At 52.5% G+C, this 21,712-nt stretch overlaps 1 protein-coding gene across 2 annotated transcripts in view; it reads left to right on the top strand.

Annotated features, from left to right (window-relative positions):
* The window catches only part of PPP5C (protein phosphatase 5 catalytic subunit), a 51,404-nt gene extending 32,875 nt beyond the window's left edge, over nt 1–18,529 (top strand). For both annotated transcript variants that reach the window (XM_077840535.1, XM_077840536.1), the window contains 6 exons: nt 368–510; nt 876–963; nt 11,650–11,690; nt 12,423–12,601; nt 13,981–14,062; nt 16,500–18,529. In XM_077840535.1, the coding sequence (XP_077696661.1) occupies nt 368–510; nt 876–963; nt 11,650–11,690; nt 12,423–12,601; nt 13,981–14,062; nt 16,500–16,562 (596 nt within the window). In that variant the 3' untranslated portion in view covers nt 16,563–18,529. The remainder of the gene's footprint in view (nt 1–367; nt 511–875; nt 964–11,649; nt 11,691–12,422; nt 12,602–13,980; nt 14,063–16,499) is intronic.
* Nucleotides 18,530–21,712: the final 3,183 nt, after the last annotated feature.

The following is a 21,712-nucleotide window of genomic DNA, read 5'->3' as shown; positions in this document are numbered from 1 at the left end:
GTTCTCTGGCCTATGCTATACAGGAGTCAGACTAGATGCTCTCTTCTGGCCTTGGAATCAGTGAATCTCTAAAGCAGTAAAACTCCCCCCATCCCCCTTGTTAATGCTGGCTGTCAAATCAGCCCAATGATGGGGGCTTCCTTGGGGAGCAGCCACACTGACCTTTATTAATGCATTAAACCTTTCGCTACTATTCTGGTGGCTCTGTGCTGCAGTGAATTGCTCAACCCCATCCCTCCCTCTGCCCTGTGGAAGGGACGACAGCCAGTCTTGGCCGTCTGTTGGCCAGAGCTGGGCAGCTCTCCTCTCTCCAGCTGGACCCCCGTTGGTTGGTTGATGTTTTTTCCCGCACCTCTTTGGCCCCCAGGGAATCACGAGACGGACAACATGAACCAGATCTACGGGTTCGAGGGGGAGGTGAAAGCCAAATACACAGCCCAGATGTTTGCGCTTTTCAGCGAGGTCTTTGAGTGGCTGCCCCTGGCGCAATGCATCAATGGCAAAGTATTGGTGAGAGCGGAATACAGCACTGCGGGGTGGCGGGGGGACACGCATCCGGACCGGCAGTGGGCATGGAGAGTAGCCCAAGGCCCGGTGTGTAATCCTGAGCATCTCCATGGCTTGGATCTACCTCTAGCCCGACTGTTACCTCCCTCGGAGCTGGTCTGGGAGGGCACTGTGCGTGTTAAACCCCAGTCAGAGCAGGGGTCCGACATGTCCCCTTGCCATGTACTCCCCTTCCCAGCTGTTCCTGCCCGCCTCCCATGGGGCGGGGGGAGGGGGGGGGCGCGGAAGGCTAAGGCAAGCTCGTTGCTATGGCCTGACCTATCTGAGCACCCTCTCCCCACCCATGACCTGTGCTGTGCTCCTGCCAGATAATGCACGGCGGGCTCTTCAGCGAAGATGGGGTCACGTTGGACGACATCCGGAAGATTGAGAGGAATCGGCAGCCTCCGGATTCAGGTCAGGACAGGAAGGCGCGCCCTGCATGGGGTGGGGTGTTGTATATGGCCGGGCCTTTCCCGCTGCAAGGGATTGCACTGGTGGGGTGGGACAGTCCCCTGCGTGCACCGATCCTGGCCCACGGAGAGAGACAGGGAGAGCCCTTTTGGTTTCCTTGGATCATACTGTACAGCGGAGTCGTCGGCAGCTGCCCGCTTTTCTGAAGCACCCGTCCCTGTATTCTGTGGGCACCTCCGCTGGTGCTAATCCGTGTCGCCCTAGTGACTACAACAGCTCTGTGCTGCTTTACATCAGTGGGGAGCTGGCCCGCATAACGCTCTGGGGCTGGGCATGACCGCACCCCTGTCCCCAGCTTGGCCAGCTCACACCAGATCCTCCTTCCTTGCTGCGTTTTACGCCCCATGGGACTGGGCCTATCCGCGGCATGCTGGTGTCAGGTGCTGCAGCATGGAAACCACTGAGGGATCCCCTGGATCAGTTACCTGGAAGCCAGTCGAAGGGTGTAAATCTGGAGGAAGTAACGTGCTGTTTAAAGAGGCAGGACTGAGGAATGTTGAGGAATGTAAAGGAATTAAGTTTTGGCCAGATAACCTGGCCCCCTTCCAAGGGAGCTGAGGAAAACCTGGCAGCTGGGGTCTTTGAAACAAGGCTAAATAACATATTTGAAAACACAGGCTAGGGAATGACTCTGCCCTGAAAGGAAAGCGATCATCTATGATGCGGACTTTCCATTGCTCATTTCCACGAGGGACTGCTTGGCTTGCAGAGTGGAGTGTTTTCCTTTGGAAACTGGAGTGAGTTAATGTTCAGCTCTGTAGTCACGCACCAGGCCAAATCGATCGCTGCTGTCAACCTACCAGCTTCGGTAAAGTCACCCGTGGCTGCCTCCAGGCCAAGGTGCTTGTGACGCGCCCTGCGTGGGAGTCCAGAGGGCTGTACAATTTCAGTTGGATAGAAACGTCAGAGCAAAGTGTCAGGGAGCCGGCAGTGTGGATTTATGCCACATGCTGCAATCTGATTTCACCCCACCCCCAGCTGAGGAGAGCCAGGACATGCCAGTGCTTGGATGGGAGACCAGGGAAAGGGACCCCTGCTGGGCTGCAGGAAGTGGGGCTGGTGGTAGGTAACCTTCCCTGTAAGTCAATACAGGAGCAGTGCCCTAGGGGCTGCCGTGCTGCAGGAAGTGGGGCTGGGTGCTAGGGGGCTGCCCCTGTAAATCAGTATGGGAGCAGTGCCCTGTGGGGGGGCTGTCCTGCAGGAAATGCTGTTTGAAGGACCAAACTAGCCGGTCACTGCCTGCTTTTCCCAGACCGGCCTATGTAACCGGGGCTGTCCTGGCTCAGATCCAGCTCTGGTAACAGTTTCCACCAGCGGTTTCAATTAGCTCCACTGTCCCAGTGCACGGTTACACAGTCGCTCCCCCCGCCCCCTCCCCGTGCTGAGTGACAGATCCTTAGCTGTTCGTATCCCCCTTGGGTGACCAGATGGCAAATGTGAAAAATCGGGACGGGGGGTGGGGGGTAGTCGGTGCCCCAAATATCGGGACTGTCCCTATAAAATCAGGACATCTGGTCACCCTATATCCCCCAGTGGCTGGGTGTGCTTAGAACATGCTCCCTGTGCCTGGTGTCCCATGCCACCGCCCCCCCAAAGCTTTGTTTCTTTTTGTTAACTTTTCCTTCCAGTGGCATCACACTTTAAAAGCACGTTTGGGGGCCCACTTGGATCCTTCTCCCTCCTGTAGTTTCACCGCCTGAAAAGGCCTCAATGCTCAGGCGTGTCTCTAAAGCACTACAATTCTCTGTGACCCTAAGTACCAGGGAGTCACTTTGCCTCATTCAGGTTTTTGTCTGGCTCTCATCACCACACAATATTTACCATATTTATCCTCATAACCCTCCAGAGAGGCAGGGCAGTGCTGTAATCCGGTTTTACAGGTGGCGATAAGGTGCGTAGACAATGCATTGGCCACGTAGCCCAAGTACTGGGTTAGTGCTCTAACCACTGGGCCCTCCTTCCTCTCCACCAAGATGGTCAGGAGCAAAACCCTAAACCTCTGACTGCCAGCTGCCGGAGGGTGGGAGGGGGTAGACGGGTGCATCACTCCAGCTGTCCAGTTCTTTGTACACCCCAGAAGACGGGACACTGGGCTGAATGGACCATTGGTCTGACCCACTGTGGCCATTCTTATGTACCAGGAGAGGTGAAGTGACTTGGGAAATCTTCTGTTCTTCATTGGGAAACCAAAAAGCTTTTGTCTTTTTGATGAAATCCCAATATTTTTGGGGGGGAATGAACATAAGAGTGGCGATATTGGGGCAGACCAGTGGTCTGTCCAGCCCAGTACGCTGTCTTCCAATAGTAGCTGGTGCCAGATGAACACAACCAGGGCAATTATTGAGCGTTCCATCCCCTGTCATCCAGTCCCAGCTTCTAGCAATCAGAAGTTTAGAGACACCCAGAGCATGGGGCTGCGTCCCTGGCCATCTTGGCTAATAGCCATTGATGGACCTGTCCCCCAGGAACTTCTCATTCTTTTTTGAACCCAGTTATACATTTGGCCCTCACAACCTCCCCTGGCAGTGAGTTTCACAGGTTGACTGTGCTCTATGTAAAGTACCTCCTTATGTTTGTTTTAAACCAGCTGCCTATTCATTTCATTGAGTGACCCCGGGTTCTTATGTTATGTGAGGGGGTAAATCACACGTCCTTATTAATTTTTTCCACCCCAGTCATGATTTTATAGGACCATATCTCATATCCACCCCTCCTCAGTCATCTCTTTTCTAAGCTGGACGGTCCCAGGTTTTTTAATCTCTCCTCATTTGGAAGCTGGTCCATCCCCCTCATCATTTTTGTTGCCCTTCTCTGTACCTTTGCCAGGTCTAATAAATCTTTTTTGAGGTGGGGTGACCAGAAATGCCCGCAGTATTCAGGGTGTGGGTGTACCATGGATTTATATGGTGGCGTTATGATATTTACTGTCTTCTTATCTATCCCTTTCCTAATGGTTCTTAACATTCTGTTCGCTTTTTTGACTGCAGCTGCGTGTTGAGCAGATGTTTTCCGAGAACTAATCACGGTGATTCCAAGATCTCTCTCCTTACGTGATAACAGTTAATTTAGACCACATCATTTTGTATGTATAGTTGGGATTATTTTTTTTCAATGTTCATTACTTGGCATTTATCAACATTGCATTTCATCTGCCATTTTGTGCCTGGTCACCCAGATCCCTTTGTAACTCTTCATGGCCTGCTTTGGACTTGACTGTCTTGAGTAACTTAGTATCATCTGCAAACTTTCCCACCTCAATATTTATCCCCTTTTCCAGATCATGTATGAACATATTGAACAGCACTGGTCCCATACAGATCTTTGGGGGACCTGGCTGTTTACCTCACTTCTCTGTGAAAAACTGACCATTTAGTCCTACTCTTTGTTTCCTGTCTTTTAACCAGTTACTGATCCATGAAAGGCCCTTCCCTCTTATCCCATGACTGCTTACTTTGCTGAAGAACCTCTGGGGAGAGACCTTGTCAAAGGCTTTCTGAAAGTCTAAGTACATTATATTCACTCTATCACCCTTGTCCATATGCTTGTTAACACCCTCAAAGAATTCTCCTAGATTGAAGCATGATTTCCCTTTGCGAAAGCCATGTTGACTCTTCCTAACATATCATGTTCATCCGTGTGTCTGATAATTCTGCCCTTTACTATAGTTTCAACCAATTTGCCAGAAAAATTAGGAAATTTGTCTTGTAGTCAGGCTTACTGGCCTGTAATTGCCAGGATTGTTTCTGGAGCCTTGTTAAAAAATTGGCATTACATTAGCTCCCCTCCGGTCATCTGATCCAGAGGCTGATATAAGCGATAGGTTAAATACCACAGCTAATAGTTCTGCCATTTCATATTTGAGTTCCTTCAGAACTCTTGGGTAAAAATCACCTGGTCCTGATGACTTATTACTGCTTAATTTATCCATTGGTTCCAAAACCTCCTCTATTGACACCTCCATCTGGGACAGTTCCTCAGATTTGTCACCTAAAAAGAATGTCTCAGGTGTAGAAATCTCCCTCAAATCTTCTGCGGTGAAGACCGATGCTAAGGATCCATCTAGCTTCTCCGCAACGGCCTCCTCTTCCATGAGTGCTCCTTTAGCATCTTAATTGTCCAGTGGCCCCACTGATCGGCCCACTTCCTGCTTCTGATGTACTTAAAACTTGCTGCTAGTTTTTGTGCCTTTTGCTATTAGCTCTTCAAATTCTTTCTTGGCCTGCCTAATTACACTTGACTTGCCAGAGTTTATGCTCCTTTCTATTTTTCTCACTAGGATTTGACTTCCAAACATGATGCCCTTTTGCTTCTAATGGCCCGTTTTACTTCTCTGGTTAGCCATGGTGGCCTTTTTTTGCTCCATTTACTGTTTTTATTTATTTATTTGGGGTTTACATTTAGTTTGAGCCTCTATTATGGTGTTTTTAAATAGTTTCCTTGCAACTTGCTGGCATTTCTCTCTCTCAATTTCCATTTAACTAACTTTCTCATTTTTGTTTAGTTCCCCTCTTTGAAATTGAATGCTACTGAGATGTGGGGTTTTTTGGTATTTCCCTCCAGAAGGATGTTTATATAATAATTTTATGGTTGCTGTTGCTGGATGGTTCCGCTAATCTTTTGGATCTTGTGCTCTGTTTAGGACTAAATCAGGAATTGCCTCTCCCCTTGTGGGTTCCAGGACTAGGTGCTCCAAGAAGCCGTTATTAACAGCGTCTAGATATTTTATCTCAGCATCTTGTCCTGAAGTGACATGTACCCAGTCTTATGGGGATTATTGGAATCCCCCCTTATTTGTTGTTTTTGTAGCTTCTCTAATCTACCTGAGCATTTCACAAACACCATCACCATCCTGGTCGGGTGCTCGGTGTATATTCCTGCAGCTATGTTCTTATTGTTCAAGCATGGAATTTCTGTCTGTAGAAATTCTGTGGCACAGTCTGATTCATTGAAGATTTTTACTATGTTGGACTCTGCTTCCTTTCCCACACAGTGCCACTCACCCACCAGCACGACTTACTTCGTCATTCCTCTGTATTTTGTACCCTGCTGTGCCTGTGTCCCATTGGTTATCATTGTTCCACCAGGTTTCTGTGGTGCCCATTATAGCAATATCCTCATTTAATGCCAGGCACTCTAGTTCACCCATCTTAGTGTTTAGACTTCTAGCACAGGTATACAATTACTTATACAATTTGTCAGTATATAATTGTCTGCCTTCTTCTGATGTAATTGAATGGAACTCTTTCATTTGATTGTTCTGTTGTTTCTCTTACCTGTACTTTACCAACTTCTACCCTCTCCTCTTTATTAGGATTCAGAGCATGTAGCCTCAACCAGGGCTACATGTACCCCTGGGGGTATGTAGGGGGTCTTCCAGGGGTTACGTAAACTCCTGTAGATATTTGCCTAGTTTTCCAACAGGCTACAAAAAAAGCCCTAGCAAAGTCAGTGCAAACTAAAACTTCATACAGACAATGATTTGTTTATACTGCCCTTTATACTATTATGCGGTGACATAGCGTGCGTAGACTCACTGTATTAGATATGCGTTCGATATCACTGAAGCATTCAGGCATGCTAATGAGGTTGAAGTTGTCATGGTGTGTATGTGGCCTTGACGTAAAAGGGGATAGATTTTTTTAATACGAGGAGCTGGAAGTGGCCATGGTGAAAATGGCAGGAAATTGAAAATGACTGGAAAAGCCCTCCTCATCAGATCTGCGAGGCGTGTATTGCTTTTGGATGCACATCTACACAGAACAATCCACCTCAAGCTTTGTGTTTCCTTTGCGGAGAAACTATCGAATAGCCGTATGAAGCCAGTGCATTTGCAATGACGTGAAGATATACCCTGTGCGTGCGGGTAAGCCAGTAGAATTTTTTCAAAGAAAGCTTTCTGAGGTCCAGACTTACCACCTTAAAATGAAAAAAGCATCGACTGCTTCTACAGATGCACTCAAAACTTCATCTGCGGTCTCCCTTCTTATAGCAGAATCAAAGAAGATGCACACAATTGCAGGAAATCTGATTCTGCTTGCCGCTGTGGCGCCTGCTTGATTAAAAAATGTAGCTGATACGCACCCGGAAGTACCCTTATGAAGTGACAGCGTGTGCTGTAGAAGTGAAGAAATGGCTGAGGATACTGTCTCTCAGCTTATAGGGAAACTTAAAATGGCAAAAACATTTGCTCTTCAGTTTGATGAGTCCGCTGATATCAGTGGAGAAGCTCAGCTGCTTATAGTCGATACCCGAAGCCACTGATATCAATGAACACATAGTGTTTTCCAAAAGGATAAAGGCCAACTCCATGGGCGGCGGTGGGTGTCAGAGGCCAGGGGAAGCTAAGCCTCCTCTAACCCAGGCTGTGGTCCCACCCACGCTCTGCCCCAAGGCCCCTCCCATGCTCCCCCTCTCCCCTGAAGCCGGCGGGGGCTCAGCTCCAGCCAGCAACCTGGAGCTCAGGGCTCAGGCCGGCTGGCGGCCCAGAGCTGCTAGGGGTTGGTTGGGCTGTTACCAGGGGTCAGGCCAGTGCTCAGGCCTGCTGGCCAGGCTCCTCCAGCCATGGGGAGGAGGGACTTGGGGCTTCGGCAGGCAAGGGGGAGCAGGGCCTTAGGCAAAAGGGGCAAGGCTGGGGGGCTAGCCTCCCCAAAAGTGGGGGAGTTCACACGCCTCCCGTGGCCAGCTCAACTGGAGAGGACATGTTTAATTGACTTCATCTGCCCTGACGGGGCTGCTGCAATGACCCGGAGAGTGAACAGACTTATAGTTATGATCAGGACAGAAAACCCTTCCTTGCAGCACCTGCACTGTGCTATCTACTTGCCTCAAAAGAGATGCGTTCTGAGCTGTATGAAGTTTTAAATGAGTCTGCCAAAACTGTCAACTTTCTCCTGTCTAGGCCACTCAATGCTCGCCTGTTTCCCGTTCTTTGCAAAGAGGTGGAGTCTGAACATCAGCAACTGTTGCTTCACACAGAGGTTTACTGGCTTTCAAGAGGGAAAGTACTTACCAGAGTGTTTGAATTAGGCACGGAAGCTCACGTTTCTTTCTGATCATTCATCCCCTCTTGCTTCTGTGTTTGACAACGTGTGGTTAGCTCAACTTGCCAGCCTCGCAGATATATTTAGCAAGCTGAATGATCTAAATTTTTCCACGCTAGGCCATGACACTAACATTCAGAATCTCTATGGCAAAATGCATTTATCAAGGAATTCTGAAAGTCCAGATGCAGAGACAGAGGCTGTACCTGTTTTCCGCTGCTTCCTGTATACGTCACTGAGGTCTGCACAGGGGAAATTTGAGCAGAGCAAAATTAAAGAAATAACAGTAGATCATTTGGCCCACTTGACATCTGAGTTCAAGTAATTTCCCCAACGTTTAACACAACTCCACTCAAGTTGGTAAAAAACCCATTCGTTTTGTCAGATGTTAGCTCTCTGCCAGCCGGAAAGAAAATCTTCTTGAGCTATCCTCAGACCGGGGTCTGCGAATGGCGTTTAATGACTCCGCAGCAGCCCAGTTGTGGTGTTTAGTACAGAGACAGGATGCTAACCTTGGGAACCAGGCTTTGCTGGGTTAACATCTCTGGGAAGTCTCATGTTCTGCTAAGACTGCCAGCCAGCCAAAGAACAGGAATAAGAGACTCAGTGTGGAGAAAAACCGAATTGTTGGTGTCGCTCCACCGCCTCCTGGAGTGACCAGGCTCACGAGTGGAAACCAGGGCTCGGGTATCACACTGAAATGAAAGTACCGTATTCATAGTCCAATCGCCTTTGTTTATAATTAGATAGTAAAAATGAGAGAGTCTGCAATTGTTCAGTAACTGTGTGGCTGTGACACCTTTGTGTTTTGATGTCCGATTTTGTAAGCAAGTAGTTTGTAAGTGAGGTGAAACTTGGGGCACGCCAGACAAACCAGACTCCTGAAGGGGGTACAGCAGTATGGAAAGGTTGAGAACCATTGATCTAGAGTGTCCACTTTAATAAATCCTCCCCTAGGGGAGGGGGCTGGAGGGGCCCAGGGGACTGAGCCGGGGAGGGTGGAGGGAGGGTCCGGGCTTGAGGGGCCCAGGGGACTGAGCTGGGGAGGATGCTGGAGGGTCCGGGCTGGAGGGGCCCAGGGGACTGAGCCGGGGAGGGTCCGGGCTGGAGGGGACCAGGGGAAAGCATACAGGGAGTGGAAGATGGGAGAGATCAGCAAGCAAAGCTACCTTATTGAGGTCAGAACATCTAGGGATAAAGTGAGACAGACTAAAAATCAAGTAGAGTTGGACCTTGCAAATGGAATTAAAACCAATAGTAAAAGGTTCTATAGCCATATAAATAAGAAAAAAACAAAGAAAGAAGAAGTGGGACCGCTAAACACTGAGGATGGAGTGGAGGTTAAGAATAATCTAGGAATGGGCCAATATCTAAACAAATACTTTGCCTCAGCCTTTAATAAGGCTAAAGAGGATCTTAGGGGTAATGGTAGCATGACAAATGGGAATGAGGATCTGGAGGTAGATATTACCATATCTGAGGTAGAAGCGAAACTCGAACAGTTTAATGGGACTAAATCAGGGGGCCCAGATAATCTTCATCCAAGAATATTAAAGGAATTGGCACATGAAATTGCAAGCCCATTAGCAAGAATTTTTAATGAATCTGTAAACTCAGGGGTTGTACCGTATGATTGGAGAATTGCTAACATAGTTCCTATTTTTAAGAAAGGGGAAAAAAAGTGATCCGGGTAACTACAGGCCTGTTAGTTTGATATATGTAGTATGCAAGGTCTTGGAAAAAATTTTGAGGGAGAAAGTAGTTAAGGACATTGAGGTCAATGGTAAATGGGACAAAATACAACATGGTTTTACAAAAGGTAGATCGTGCCAAACCAACCTGATCTCCTTCTTTGAGAAAGTAACAGATTTTTTAGACAAAGGAAACACAGTGGATCTAATTTACCTAGATTTCAGTAAGGCGTTTGATACCGTGCCACATGGGGAATTATTAGTTAAATTGGGTAAGATGGGGATCAATAGGAAAATTGAAAGGTGGATAAGGAATTGGTTAAAGGGGAGACTACAAGGGGTCCTACTGAAAGGTGAACTGTCAGGCTGGAGGGAGGTTACCAGTGGAGTTCCTCAAGGATCGGTTTTTGGACCAATCTTATTTAATCTTTTTATTACTGACCTCGGCACAAAAAGTGGGAGTGTGCTAATAAAGTTTGCGGATGATACAAAGCTGGGAGGTATTGCCAATTTAGAGAAGGACCGGGATATCATACAGGAGGATCTGGATGACCTTGTAAACTGGAGTAATAGTAATAGGATGAAATTTAATAGTGAGAAGTGTAAGGTCATGCATTTAGGGATTAATAACAAGAATGTTAGTTATAAGCTGGGGACGCATCAATTAGAAGTAACGGAGGAGGAGAAGGACCTTGGAGTATTGGTTGATCACAGGATGACTATGAGCCGCCAATATGATATGGCTGTGAAAAAAGCTAATGCGGTCTTGGGATGCATCAGGCGAGGTATTTCCAGTAGAGATAAGGAGGTTTTAGTACTGTTGTACAAGGCACTGGTGAGATCTCATCTGGAATACTGTGTGCAGTTCTGGTCTCCCATGTTTAAGAAGAATGAATTCAAACAGGAACAGGTACAGAGAAGGGCTACTAGGATGATCCGAGGAATGGAAAACCTGTCTTATGAAAGGAGACTCAAGGAGCTTGGCTTGTTTAGCCTAACCAAAAGAAGGTTGAGGGGAGATATGATTGCTCTCTATAAATATATCAGAGGGATAAATACTGGAGAGGGAGAGGAATTATTTAAGCTCAGTACCAATGTGGCACAAGAACAAATGGATATAAACTGGCCACCAAGACATTTAGACTTGAAATTAGACGAAGGTTTCTAACCATCAGAGGAGTGATGTTTTGGAAAAGCCTTCCAAGGGAAGCAGTGGGGGCAAAAGATCTATCTGGCTTTAAGATTAAACTCGATAAGTTTATGAAGCAGATGGTATGATGGGATAACATGGTTTTGGTAATTAAATATTCATGGTAAATAGGCCCAATAGCCTGTGATGGGATATTAGATGGGGTGGGATCTGAGTTACTACAGAGAATTCTTTCCTGGGTATCTGATCGGTGAATCTTGCCCATATGCTCAGCGTTTAGCTGATCGCCAGATTTGGGGTCGGGAAGGAATTTTCCTCCAGGGCAGATTGGAAGAGGCCCTGGAGGTTTTTCGCCTTCCTTTGTAGCATGGGGCCCGGGTCACTTGCTGGAGGATTCTCTGCTCCTTGAAGTCTTTGAACCATGATATGAGGACTTCAGTAGTGCAGCCATAGGTGAGAGGTTTATCGCAGGAGAGGGTGGGTGAGATTCGGTGGCCTGCGTTGTGCAGGAGGTCAGACTAGATGATCATAATGGTCCCTTCTGACCTTAATATCTATGAGTCTGACTGAGCTGGGGAGGGTGGGGGTCAGCTCTGGGCTGGAGGGGCCCAGGGGACTGAGCCGGGGAGGGTGGGGGGAGGAAGGCTCACTCAGTCACAGCCCGTAGCTGGCGTAGGATTGGCCGCGAGGGCGGCGCTCCCCCAGCACACCCCGCGTGGAGTGACATGTGCTCTCTCCTCCTTGGCAGGTCCCATGTGCGACTTGCTGTGGTCCGACCCGCAGCCTCAGGTGAGTGTGCCGGTGAAATCCCCCACATCGTGTGCGCGCGACTAGTTCCGCTCCCGGTGCGGGCTGTGCGCCGGGCTGTTGTCCTCCACCCCCACTTCTGCACAGAAGCGCCGATCACAGGCCGAGTGGGTCACTGCTCAGGGTAGAGGATGTGGGTGGGCTGACTCAGAGCGGCCTCTGCTGGCTCTCACCGGGGTGGGGCATCCCGGGAGCTGTGGGCATCCCCCCACTGCCTGGCAGCTGATGCTGGTTCTCCACCCCAGCTGACAGCTCACTGCTGGGGGGGGGAGGGAGGGAGGGACCATCTGCTGCTCTGCTTGGTGCTAGCCCAAGGTCAGCCCCACCCTCAGACAGTGGCTGGGGTGGGGTAAGTTTGGACTCAGCTCAGATGCTTGGCAGGGGCTTTCCCGTCTCCGCTGGCACAAGCTCGTTTGCTGTGAGGCTGAGGGACTGTTGGGCCATGGAGACTGAATCCTAGAGGTTTATCGGGGTCGGAGATTGCCCAGGGCTGTCTGTAGCACCTGGCGCCAGCCCAAAGGTCTGACAGGCAGGAGGGAGGAAAGCTGCATCTGGGAGATCACAAAAGAGTCGGCAGGGGCGTCCACACTGCATTGTGAGCCTTGGTCTGTGGGATCTCTGCTCCCCCCACCACGTGCAGACCCCTCACCCCACTCAGCCCTGTCAGGACATGTTCAGTAACTCCATCGGGATCCCCTCGCCCCGCCTTTCCAGAACGGCCGGTCGGTCAGCAAGCGCGGTGTGAGCTGTCAGTTCGGGCCTGATGTCACCAAAAGCTTCCTGGAGCGGAACCAGCTAGATTACATCATCCGGAGCCACGAAGTCAAGTCCGAAGGCTATGAGGTGACACACGAGGGCAAGTGCATCACCGTCTTCTCGGCACCCAACTACTGGTGAGTGCTCCGGGCCGTGCCCTGGGGCCCCTGGGTGGCCACGCCCTGGAACAAGCTGGGAGTGTCTCTGTTTTTTCCAGGGCCTGGCCTGTAGGGGCCCCTGCTGCTTTTCCAGCCTGCTGCATTCAGATCATGAAATCTCAACCCCAGGGATCACTGCACCCTTCCTCCCTCCCCCACTCCACTGAGATGCAGCCACCTCTGAGGTGGAACATGGCCACTGCTTGTACTGGGATGGCTCACCTGCTGCTGAGATGCAGCCACTTCTGGGGCGTGGCAGTTGGTTAGTTGGTTACAAGGTTAGGGCAGGAAGTCAAGAATCCTGCGGCCAGGGGGAATTCGCTAGATGTTCCCAGGAAGCCGAGCTTCGTGCTCCTCCTGTGAGAAGAGCTGTCGATTCTTAACAACCCCCAGGAGGTCAGGATCTCAGGCCTAAATCTTGTCCACGCTTCCTACACCCCCTAGCACTGCGCTGGGGCATTGGGGCCAGCGCTGATTGCCACGGGAGAGCGCCCCCTGCTGAGCCCCTACCCTGCTTCCTGCAGCACGGTGCCCTCTAGCACCGTGCTGGGGCATTGTGGCCAGCACTGAGTGTGAGGGGAGTGCACCCCCTGCTGAGTCCCCACCCCCCTGAATCACAGTGCCCCCTAGTGCTGCACAGAGGCATCGGGGCCAGCACTGACTGCCAGGGGAGAGTGCCCCCTGCTGAGCCTTCTGTCCCGCTCCCGACAGTTTCTGGGTTTCTCCAGGAGGTCTCAAGTCATGGTACAGTACTGACCTAGCCCATCTTCGCGGGTGAGATTGAGTGGGATGACAGCACAGGGCTCCAGGCTGGTCTTTTCTGGGCAGGAGCAAAGCCAGCTTGGTTAGCATCTACATTTCCTGCCTCCACCACCGGGGAGGGCGGATTGCCTGGGAAAGGAACGCAGTGCGGCCGGCAAGCACTAACAGGCTGTGTGCGCATGTTGTAAAAGATAGCGTTGACTAGTGGTTAGAGCTGAGAGGGCCGTGGGGTCTAGTGGTTAGATCAGGGGAGGAGGCTGGGAGTCAGACTCAGGGGTTCTATCCCCAACTCAGCAAGTCTTGGGCGCGTTACTGCTCTGTGCCTTGGTTTCCCCATCTGTGAAATGGGGTCCCAGCCCTGCTGGTGAAGCGTCTGAGGTTTCAGTGGAAGTGCTGAGCGCTGCTCGCCCTCCTCCTTGGAGCTGCCTCCCTGAAGCACGTGCAGCAGACAGGTCTGGTTGTTTTCTCCCATGCAGCAGTATAGTCAGGAGCGGTCCGGGCCCACTGGGTAAAAGTCAGGGAGGTCTCTGTGGACGGGGGATGGGAATCCCCTTCCTTTGCTGGACGTAACCACCCCCCATGCATTCTCTCCCCAGCGACCAGATGGGGAATAAAGGTTCATACATCCACCTGCGGGGGTCGGACCTACGCCCCGAATTCCACCAGTTCACAGCTGTGGTGAGTGATTTGATTGTCCCGTCGGGGCTTCTGGGCGCTGACTGCACCCGCCCCTGGGGCAACCCCCTCTGGCTGTCGCACTGCCTAGGGGTGCGGTTTCGTTGGCACAGCCTGTTTCCATGGCTAGGCAGACAATCCCAGTCCTTCCCCTGCTCTTTCCGCCTGCCTCTTGGGGTTCCCTGCCCGTCCAAACCCAGCTCCAAGCATCGGGTAACCAGACCTGGGCGGACCAGTTGTGAAATCTCTGAGCTTGTCCTGGGCTCTGGGAGGTGCTTGTCCTGTCCTGCACCATCCTGCCCTGTGCTCCTGTGTGCAGATAAAGGGGCCCTATAGGCCACTCTGGCAACATGAAGAGGCCTTTGAGGGGGGCAGAAATGCCCACCACATCCCCTGCACAAGGGGCCTCCCCAGCAGGTGTGGAGTGTGGAAGAGAAAGATCAGGCTTGTGCTTAGAGCACACTATGCTGTGACTATTTTCTGCCCCCCAGGGACCATGGGGCAGAGAACGTGAGTTAATTACAGCAGCTTCAAGGCTGTTCTTACACCAGGGTCCCAGAATATGGGGAGCGCAGAGGGGGCTTAAAGCCATTCCCTGTCCCTCTCCCCAATGACAGGGACAGGGGAGCTGGGAATGGGGCCCAATGCCACTGGAACGAGGCGGGATCCTGGAAAAACGTGTCCACCGTGTGCCCCTCCAAATCTCCCAGCTGACGGAGTCAGCCTCCCTCGGATGCTTTGGCCACAGGCTGATCAGCAGCCGGGCACCAGCTGCTTGGGAGCTGCAGTGTTAATCCTCCTCCCTGGGAGAAGGAATTTCACTGAAGTTTCATCAGGCCTTGGCTGTGAGGGGATGTTTACCCTTTGCCTGTCTCTGCTCCTCGCTGCCTAGATGCAGTGAAGTCATCTGCATTGGGGTGGGGTCCCCTTATCTCAGCCACAGGACCTCTGGGCTTGAGGGGGTTTTCCAGCCCTGCTGGCTGGAGGCCTACAGTCATGTGTTGAAGGGGGAGTCAGCCATTGGCAACAAGGCTCCTGAGGGGAATGAACCATGGGATACAAAGGCTGGGAAGCTATTAAACCCCTCCTGTGGGGCAGTGGAGTCTGAGGAATCTTAAAGGGACAGGGCCTGATTCTCAGAACAGCTGGGCAGCCTCTGCCCCGTCAAAGGGCAAGGGGAGAGACAAGTGCCCTGTAACTGTGGGGAGAACAGGCCCTTAGGGGTTATGTTTGCCAAGGTGCCTAGTGATTCAAGGCCCAATTTGAGACTCCCAAAGGGTCTGATTTTGAGAAGGGGCAGGAGCCATAGAGATGGGCAGTTCTAGGGCGGGGGAGAAGTTCATTTGCTGAAAACAACCATTTCAGGTGGAGCGAAACTGTGTGCGAATTGAGGTCAAATTTGGCTAATAACTTCGTCCGGAAAAAATAACAACACAATGGAATAGTTTAGAAACGCAGAGTGAAAACACCCATTAACCCACTCGAAAACGGGTCCTTTAATTCCACCCAACGTGGAATTCTCCTCCTTCCCCCCTCCCCCCCCGTTTTTTGGTTTTGGTCAACTTGAACCGAAGTGGTTTGGGATTTTTTTGGTTCAGCCGCTGACCGGGAAAATCAATTTGTCACCTGGCTCTAATCCCCAGTCGAGAGTCGTGAGCCACGTGTCTATGGTGGCGCCCCATGTTACATTTTTACCAGCTGTGTGGGCAATCCTTCCCCCCCGAGTACCTCCTGACACCCGGCCTGGGCATTGGGATCTGCCCAGCCCCCCTTGCTCTGCACGTGAGCCCCTGTAATAGTTAATTTACCAGCCATCTGGAGCGTCTGAGATCCCAAAGTGCTTAGGCGCTCAGCATGCGTCCGTCACTTCCCCCAGCGCAGAAGCACAGCTGTGTTGAGGTAAAAGCGCAGAAGTTTGCCAACAGCTGTCAGCCAAACCACTCCCGTTCAGGGCTGGAAGTGAACAGAAACTGTGGGCCTGACACAAGGACGCAGAGCGTATTTATCCAATTGGAATTTATCTGGGAAGAGGCAAATGCCCTAGCTCGTGGGTGGAGGGGAGATCCCATTTCACCTCTGACAACCACAAGCAATCAAGACCTTCATGTTACCTATTACCCCCAAAAAACACTCCCTGTAGCACAGTGCCCCCTACTGGCTGCTCTGGGGGATTGGGGCCAGCACTGACTGCCAGGGGAGAGCGTCCCCCACCCTGCTCCCTGCAGTGTGGCGCCCCTTACTGCCACCCTGGGACATTGCTTGAGAGAGGACAGCGCCCCCTAGCCAGCACCTTGGTTACCGTCGCAGTCTCCCCACAGCCTCTTGGTGTGTGATTCTGCTCCCCGAGTGGGCAGGGGGCTCCGCAGATACCATGGGAGGGAGTACAGTGCTGCCCCCAGAGCCCCGCCGGGCCCTAACCTGGCCACCTCTTCTCTTTCAGCCTCACCCGAACGTCAAACCGATGGCCTACGCCAACACCCTCCTCCAGCTGGGGATGATGTAACCTCCCCTGTCACCGCCGCCCCCACCTGGAGGCCCCCCATGCTAGGCAGAGACGGCCCCTCGGCCTTTTTACTTTCTTCCGCCATCAGCCCGGGCTGGCCAGACGCCGGAGCGTCCATCACGAGGGCCGGGGGAGGGGGGGTGTTGCCGTGGTTCTCTTCCCCCCCCACACCGAGCCCATTTGTAGTGTTGCCGTGAGCTGGTGCTGCACAGCTGAGAGGCAGAGCATTAGCAAGGAGTATTTTTTTTTTTAATATATTGGAAAGATTGTATTTATTCCCAGGGCTCGCTCAGACTCCGGCCTGGAGCAGAGAGGCCTCTGGGCCCAAGCCGGCTCTGTCCGCGGCCCGATCTCTCCCAGCAGACGGTATTGGCTTGCAGGGTGGAGCGTGGAGGCCTCCCCTCCCTTCCCCAAGTGCTCTGGCTTTGAGGCGTGTCTCTGACAGTGGTCTCTGGGCTTGGGGGTTTCAGGAGCGGCGAGGGGGCTAGGTGGGGTCAGAGGTTAGGATCAGGTCACAAGCAGAAGCAAGGTGTCAGGCGGGGGGTGGGTCCCATCCCTAGTCGTCCTCTTCCTCTGCATCAGAAACCCAGGGTGGGCAGGCAGGGCTCTGCTTTCACCAGCTTTGGAGGCACTCGCTGGCACAGCTCAGAGAGGTGGGGTGAGAGCTCGGCCCAGTAGGGATCCCTGATCACATCCCTGGAGGCATTCTATGGTCGATGGATCTGAGCCTGGGATCCCCAGCTGCCAGTCTGACAAGAGGTCTCTAATACTGAGACCTGGACCTCGGGACCCCTGGCTGCTGGGATCTGGGACCCCTGGCTACCAGTTGCACAGGACCTCTCTAATACTGGGATCTGGGCCCTGGGACCCCTGGCTACCAGTCGCACAGGACCTCTCTAATACTGGGATCTGGGCACTGGGCCCCCTGGCTGCTGGGATCTGGGCCCCGGGACCTCTGCCTGCCAGTCTGTTGGGAGCTCTCAAATACTGGGATCTGTCTCCCAGGACCCCTGGCTGCTGGGATCTGGGCCTGGGATCCCTGGCTGCTGGGATCTGGGTCCCAGGACCCCCAGCTATCCATCTCACGGGAGCTCTCTCACCCTGGGGTGCCCCTCTTCTAGATCCCCTGTGAGCTTGTAGCTCCCTGCTGCAGAGGACAGGGGCAGCATACGCCCCTCCCTCCCCATGAGACGTGCTGCCTCCCCGGGCGTCTGCCTCCAGCCGGTCCACAAACAAAGAAGTAGGGTTAAGATTTTGTCATGGTTTGTTCAGTAAAAGCCAGGGACGGGTCACAGGCAATAAACAGAAATTCACAGAAGCCAGTGCCCCATCCCTGACAAAATGGGGCTGACCCGGGAGGGAGGGGCAGGGGGGGATGGATGATGAGAGCCCGAGCCCTGCTGCGGGGAAGGTAAGCGGGGAGGTCCACCGGCGGCTGGGAGATATGGGACCCCCCATGGCGGCTTGGCGCTCCCGGGGGGCCCCCTGCTGGCTGACAGCTGAAGTCCCACCGCCCAAGGGCTGAAGCGGAAAATGTCACGGACGTCTTGGGAAGTGCTGGAATCCGCAGCCTAATCTTAGCCTTACAAATAAGCAATAGGTGTGTGGGTGTTGGGCTGGCAGAGGCCCAGCCTCCAACTCATGCCAGGAGTGGCGGGGGGGGGGGGAGGATGTGTGTGTGGCAGGGGCAGTGGGGGGGGGGCAGCAGACTGGATTTCTTGGGGTGCTTTACCCCACTTGCCCCTCCCCCCCACCGTTGCCCCCTTCTCTCAGCCTGGGGAGCGTCGGGCACCTCCTCGAGGTAGAGCCTTTTGTGCCATGTGCGCAAGCCAACAGCAGATGCCTCCAATGCCCCTGGGTGTCTCCGTGCACACCACCGGATCCAGGAGCCCACCCTCCACCACCACCTCTCGAGCTATTTTACTGTCTGTAATTAAAGATGTTAAAATAAAGTAATTATTATAAGCCTTGCGGGCTAGCTGGCCCCTCCTGTGTCCCGGGCCTGCCCTCCTACTCCTGCCCCTAAGCAGATCGCTTGCCCCGAGTGGCCATAGCTCCCCCTCCTGTTTTCCTGCCAGCTCTGTCGTCCCCCACCACAGATGGATCTGAAGCATCAGCTCAGCCTTTAGCCTGCTCTGTCACCGAGCCTTATGAACGGTGCTTTGTGTTTGCCAGCCGTAGACCTCGGGGCAGCCTCCTCTCTCTTTTACAGCAAGAGGCAGAGCTGGGACAGGAACGCAGGTCGCCTGGGTCCCAGTGCTGTGTTCAAGCATTGCATGATGCTGCTTCCATCTGCTCCTTGAGCTAACACTTTGTCCCATCCCCGAGGGCCTCTCGAGTGCTTCTCAGACCTTGCCAAGTCCTCCCCCCTCCACCGCCGAGTGGGACGGGCCTGGGCTGCCAAAGCCCCCCCCCGTCTACACAGGGAAATTGATCTGTGGAGCTCGAGCAGAAGGACTCTTCCCCAAGCCCTTAGATCACTTATCCAGGGCTATAGAACCCAGGTGTCCTGCCTTCCCATGACTCAATGCCCGCCAGCGCAGTGGGCCCATCCGGCCTGTCCCAGGCTGCAGAAAGCGCATGGAGAAGTGTCAGGTTGGCTGCGGGCGCCTGGTTACAATAATCCTGCTCTGCTGGCGGTCGGGGGCCCGGCGTTCCCTCCCAACCCCTGTCACTCACCATGGGCAGAAGCCACTCGTGCTCTGTATTCCTCCTGCGTGCATCCCAGAGCGCTCCATCCCCTGCTGCTTCCCCTTCTCCAAATATTTCAACCTGCTGAGTGTCCCAGAGGATCCCGGGGACCCTGTGACCTGCTGGAACAGGATGCTGCAGCTTTGGAATCAAGAGACTGGTCAACCGTGTGGTGGTCAGAGATCATCTCCCTTCACGCTGGGCGTTCAGTTTCCATCCTGCTGCAAGAGGTTTCCCCGGGAAGGAGTTGGTTTGAAACTGTCGGCTGGTGCATCAGTTCCTTCACAGCAAAGTGCATGAACCTTGTGTGTCTCCCTCGGGTCAACGCTCACCTCCTCTGTCTCCTCAAGCCCTGCACCGGAGGAGCTGTGGGGTGATGGTGCTACGGGCTCGTAATCAGCTGCTATGAAAGGGACTGGGTGGATCAGGGGAATGGGTGATGGAGCTTTTTCCTTGCTGGGGGCGGGCTTGCGGTTCAGCCCAGAGCTGACACCCCGTCCCTGCCCTGGATATCATCAGCCAGCTACTGATCACACAACTGCTGCTGGCATTCGTGTTGGCGAAGGGGCTTGGAGACAACAGAACAGGATGCAAAGGCACCTCTGAAGAGACTCTAGCTGGGCTCCGTGCAATGGGGACCTGGTCAGAGCTGGCCAAAAATTTTGGCAAAAAGTACGTTTTGTGAAAAATGTAAATGTCCACGTGAAACGGGGCATTTGACCCAACCCTCGTTTTCTCCCCAACTTTTCAATTGGTCGCAAATTTTCATTTTTGATTTGACTCCAAATGATTCTGTCCCCGCCCCCTGACTTTTTGAAATTGCCAGTGGGCTGAAAAAAAATCTGTTTGCCCAGCTCTAGACTCAGTGGCCTGGTCCCCCAGATCCTTACTCTGGTGCTGCCATGAAAATGGCCTTTGCCTTTAGTTCCTCAGCATATCTGCTTTGGAAAACAGCTGGCTCCTGGCTTCAGAACCCCTCGCCCACAAAAAACATGGCTGTCTTAGCCTCGAACCTTCTCCCCACCTAGCTCCTGGCTTCAGAGCCCCATGCCCACAACAAACATGGCTGCCTCATCCTCTAACCTTCTCCCCACCTAGCTCCTGGCTTCAGAACCCCATGCCCAGAACAAATATGGCCGCCTTACCCACTAACCTGCCTCTTGGGTATCTCCTGCTTGGCAGGTGGGGGAGTCTTAGTCCCTCCCCTCCTTTCCTTTTGTTGTAGTTAATCACATCCCCCAAAAGTGACACTAAAAGAACCTTATGGAGCTTGCAAAGACAAGCACGCAGCTGTTACCAAGCACCAGGTTTAAGGATGTCCCCATAACCTTAATGCTGTCCCCCCTTGTGTGCATCATTGGGAGCCGTCTTTATCACATGCTGTTTTAGAGGCAGTGTGGCCTAGTGGCCTGAGACTCAAGAACCCAGGGTTCTAGTCCAGGGTCTGCCATCGGCTGACCTTGGGCAAGCCACTCCCCCCCCCTCAGTTTCTTCATAGTATTATTGAACAGAGCTGAGTTTTCGGTATCTGTTTTACACTGAAAAAATGTCGGCTTTTGACTGCCGCAAAAAGAACATTTGGGGAGTCTGAGAAGCTTGTTCAAAAAATATTTGTTTCTGTTGACCGCCTTCTGGGTGGGTGGGTGGATGGGTATTTTCAGCCCACTTCGAATTCTCAGTGCAGTCCCGCTGCCTCTTAACCCCAAGCAGCCACGGCTCAGTCTAACGAACTCTTCGGGGTCAGTTTCCTGTAGGTTTCCTTGGCTTTTAGCCATTTGCCCAGGCTTTGATTAGGAGGTCATTAAGCTAGGAAGTCCCCCGAGCTTATCAAAGCCCCTTAGGTCTATGAATGAGGTTGGCTGAACTGTTTCGACCTCGCCTTTGTGAGGGACGCACACACAGAGATACCGCCATGGGTCTGTCGGCAGGTTGAGATCACAGGCAAGCTACAAACCAGGCTCAGCCGGTCACGCTTTCCCACTCGCTCTGTCCCTGGGGCACGTGAAGCCATCAGGAAACGCTGCAGCCTGGTCGCTCGGCTGGATGGCCCGCCAGCCTGTAGCTGGGCAGCAAGAAGGGACTCAACAGGCGAGAACAAGCAATGAGAGGAGGCGGTTGGCACGCAGGATGCCTGGGTTCCCATCCTGGGGCTGGAAGGGAATGGAGACTAGAGGTTAGAGGAGAGGACAGGTGTTCAGGACATCTGGGATATATTCCTTTTCCTGATGCTTATTCTTAATTTTGGGATAGCACCGAGAAGCCTCAGTCATGGCCCAGCCCCCATTGTGCCAGGTGCTGTACAAAGACAGAGCAGAAAGATGTCCCAAAAGAGCGGACCAGCTAAGTTATAGTAGCACTATAGTATGAAGGGTTATTTTTGCAGATGGGTAGGGAACAGCTTCCATAAGCAGAGAGATTTAAAAGCCTGGCACTGTTCAGCTTGGAAAAAAGATGACAAA

The sequence above is a fragment of the Eretmochelys imbricata genome, chromosome 23 (genome assembly GCF_965152235.1).
Source record: "Eretmochelys imbricata isolate rEreImb1 chromosome 23, rEreImb1.hap1, whole genome shotgun sequence".
In the NCBI taxonomy this organism is placed as follows: Eukaryota; Metazoa; Chordata; order Testudines; family Cheloniidae; genus Eretmochelys; species Eretmochelys imbricata.
The sequence above is the reverse complement of the archived record's forward strand: the minus strand, read 5'-3'. Positions and strand labels throughout refer to the sequence as shown.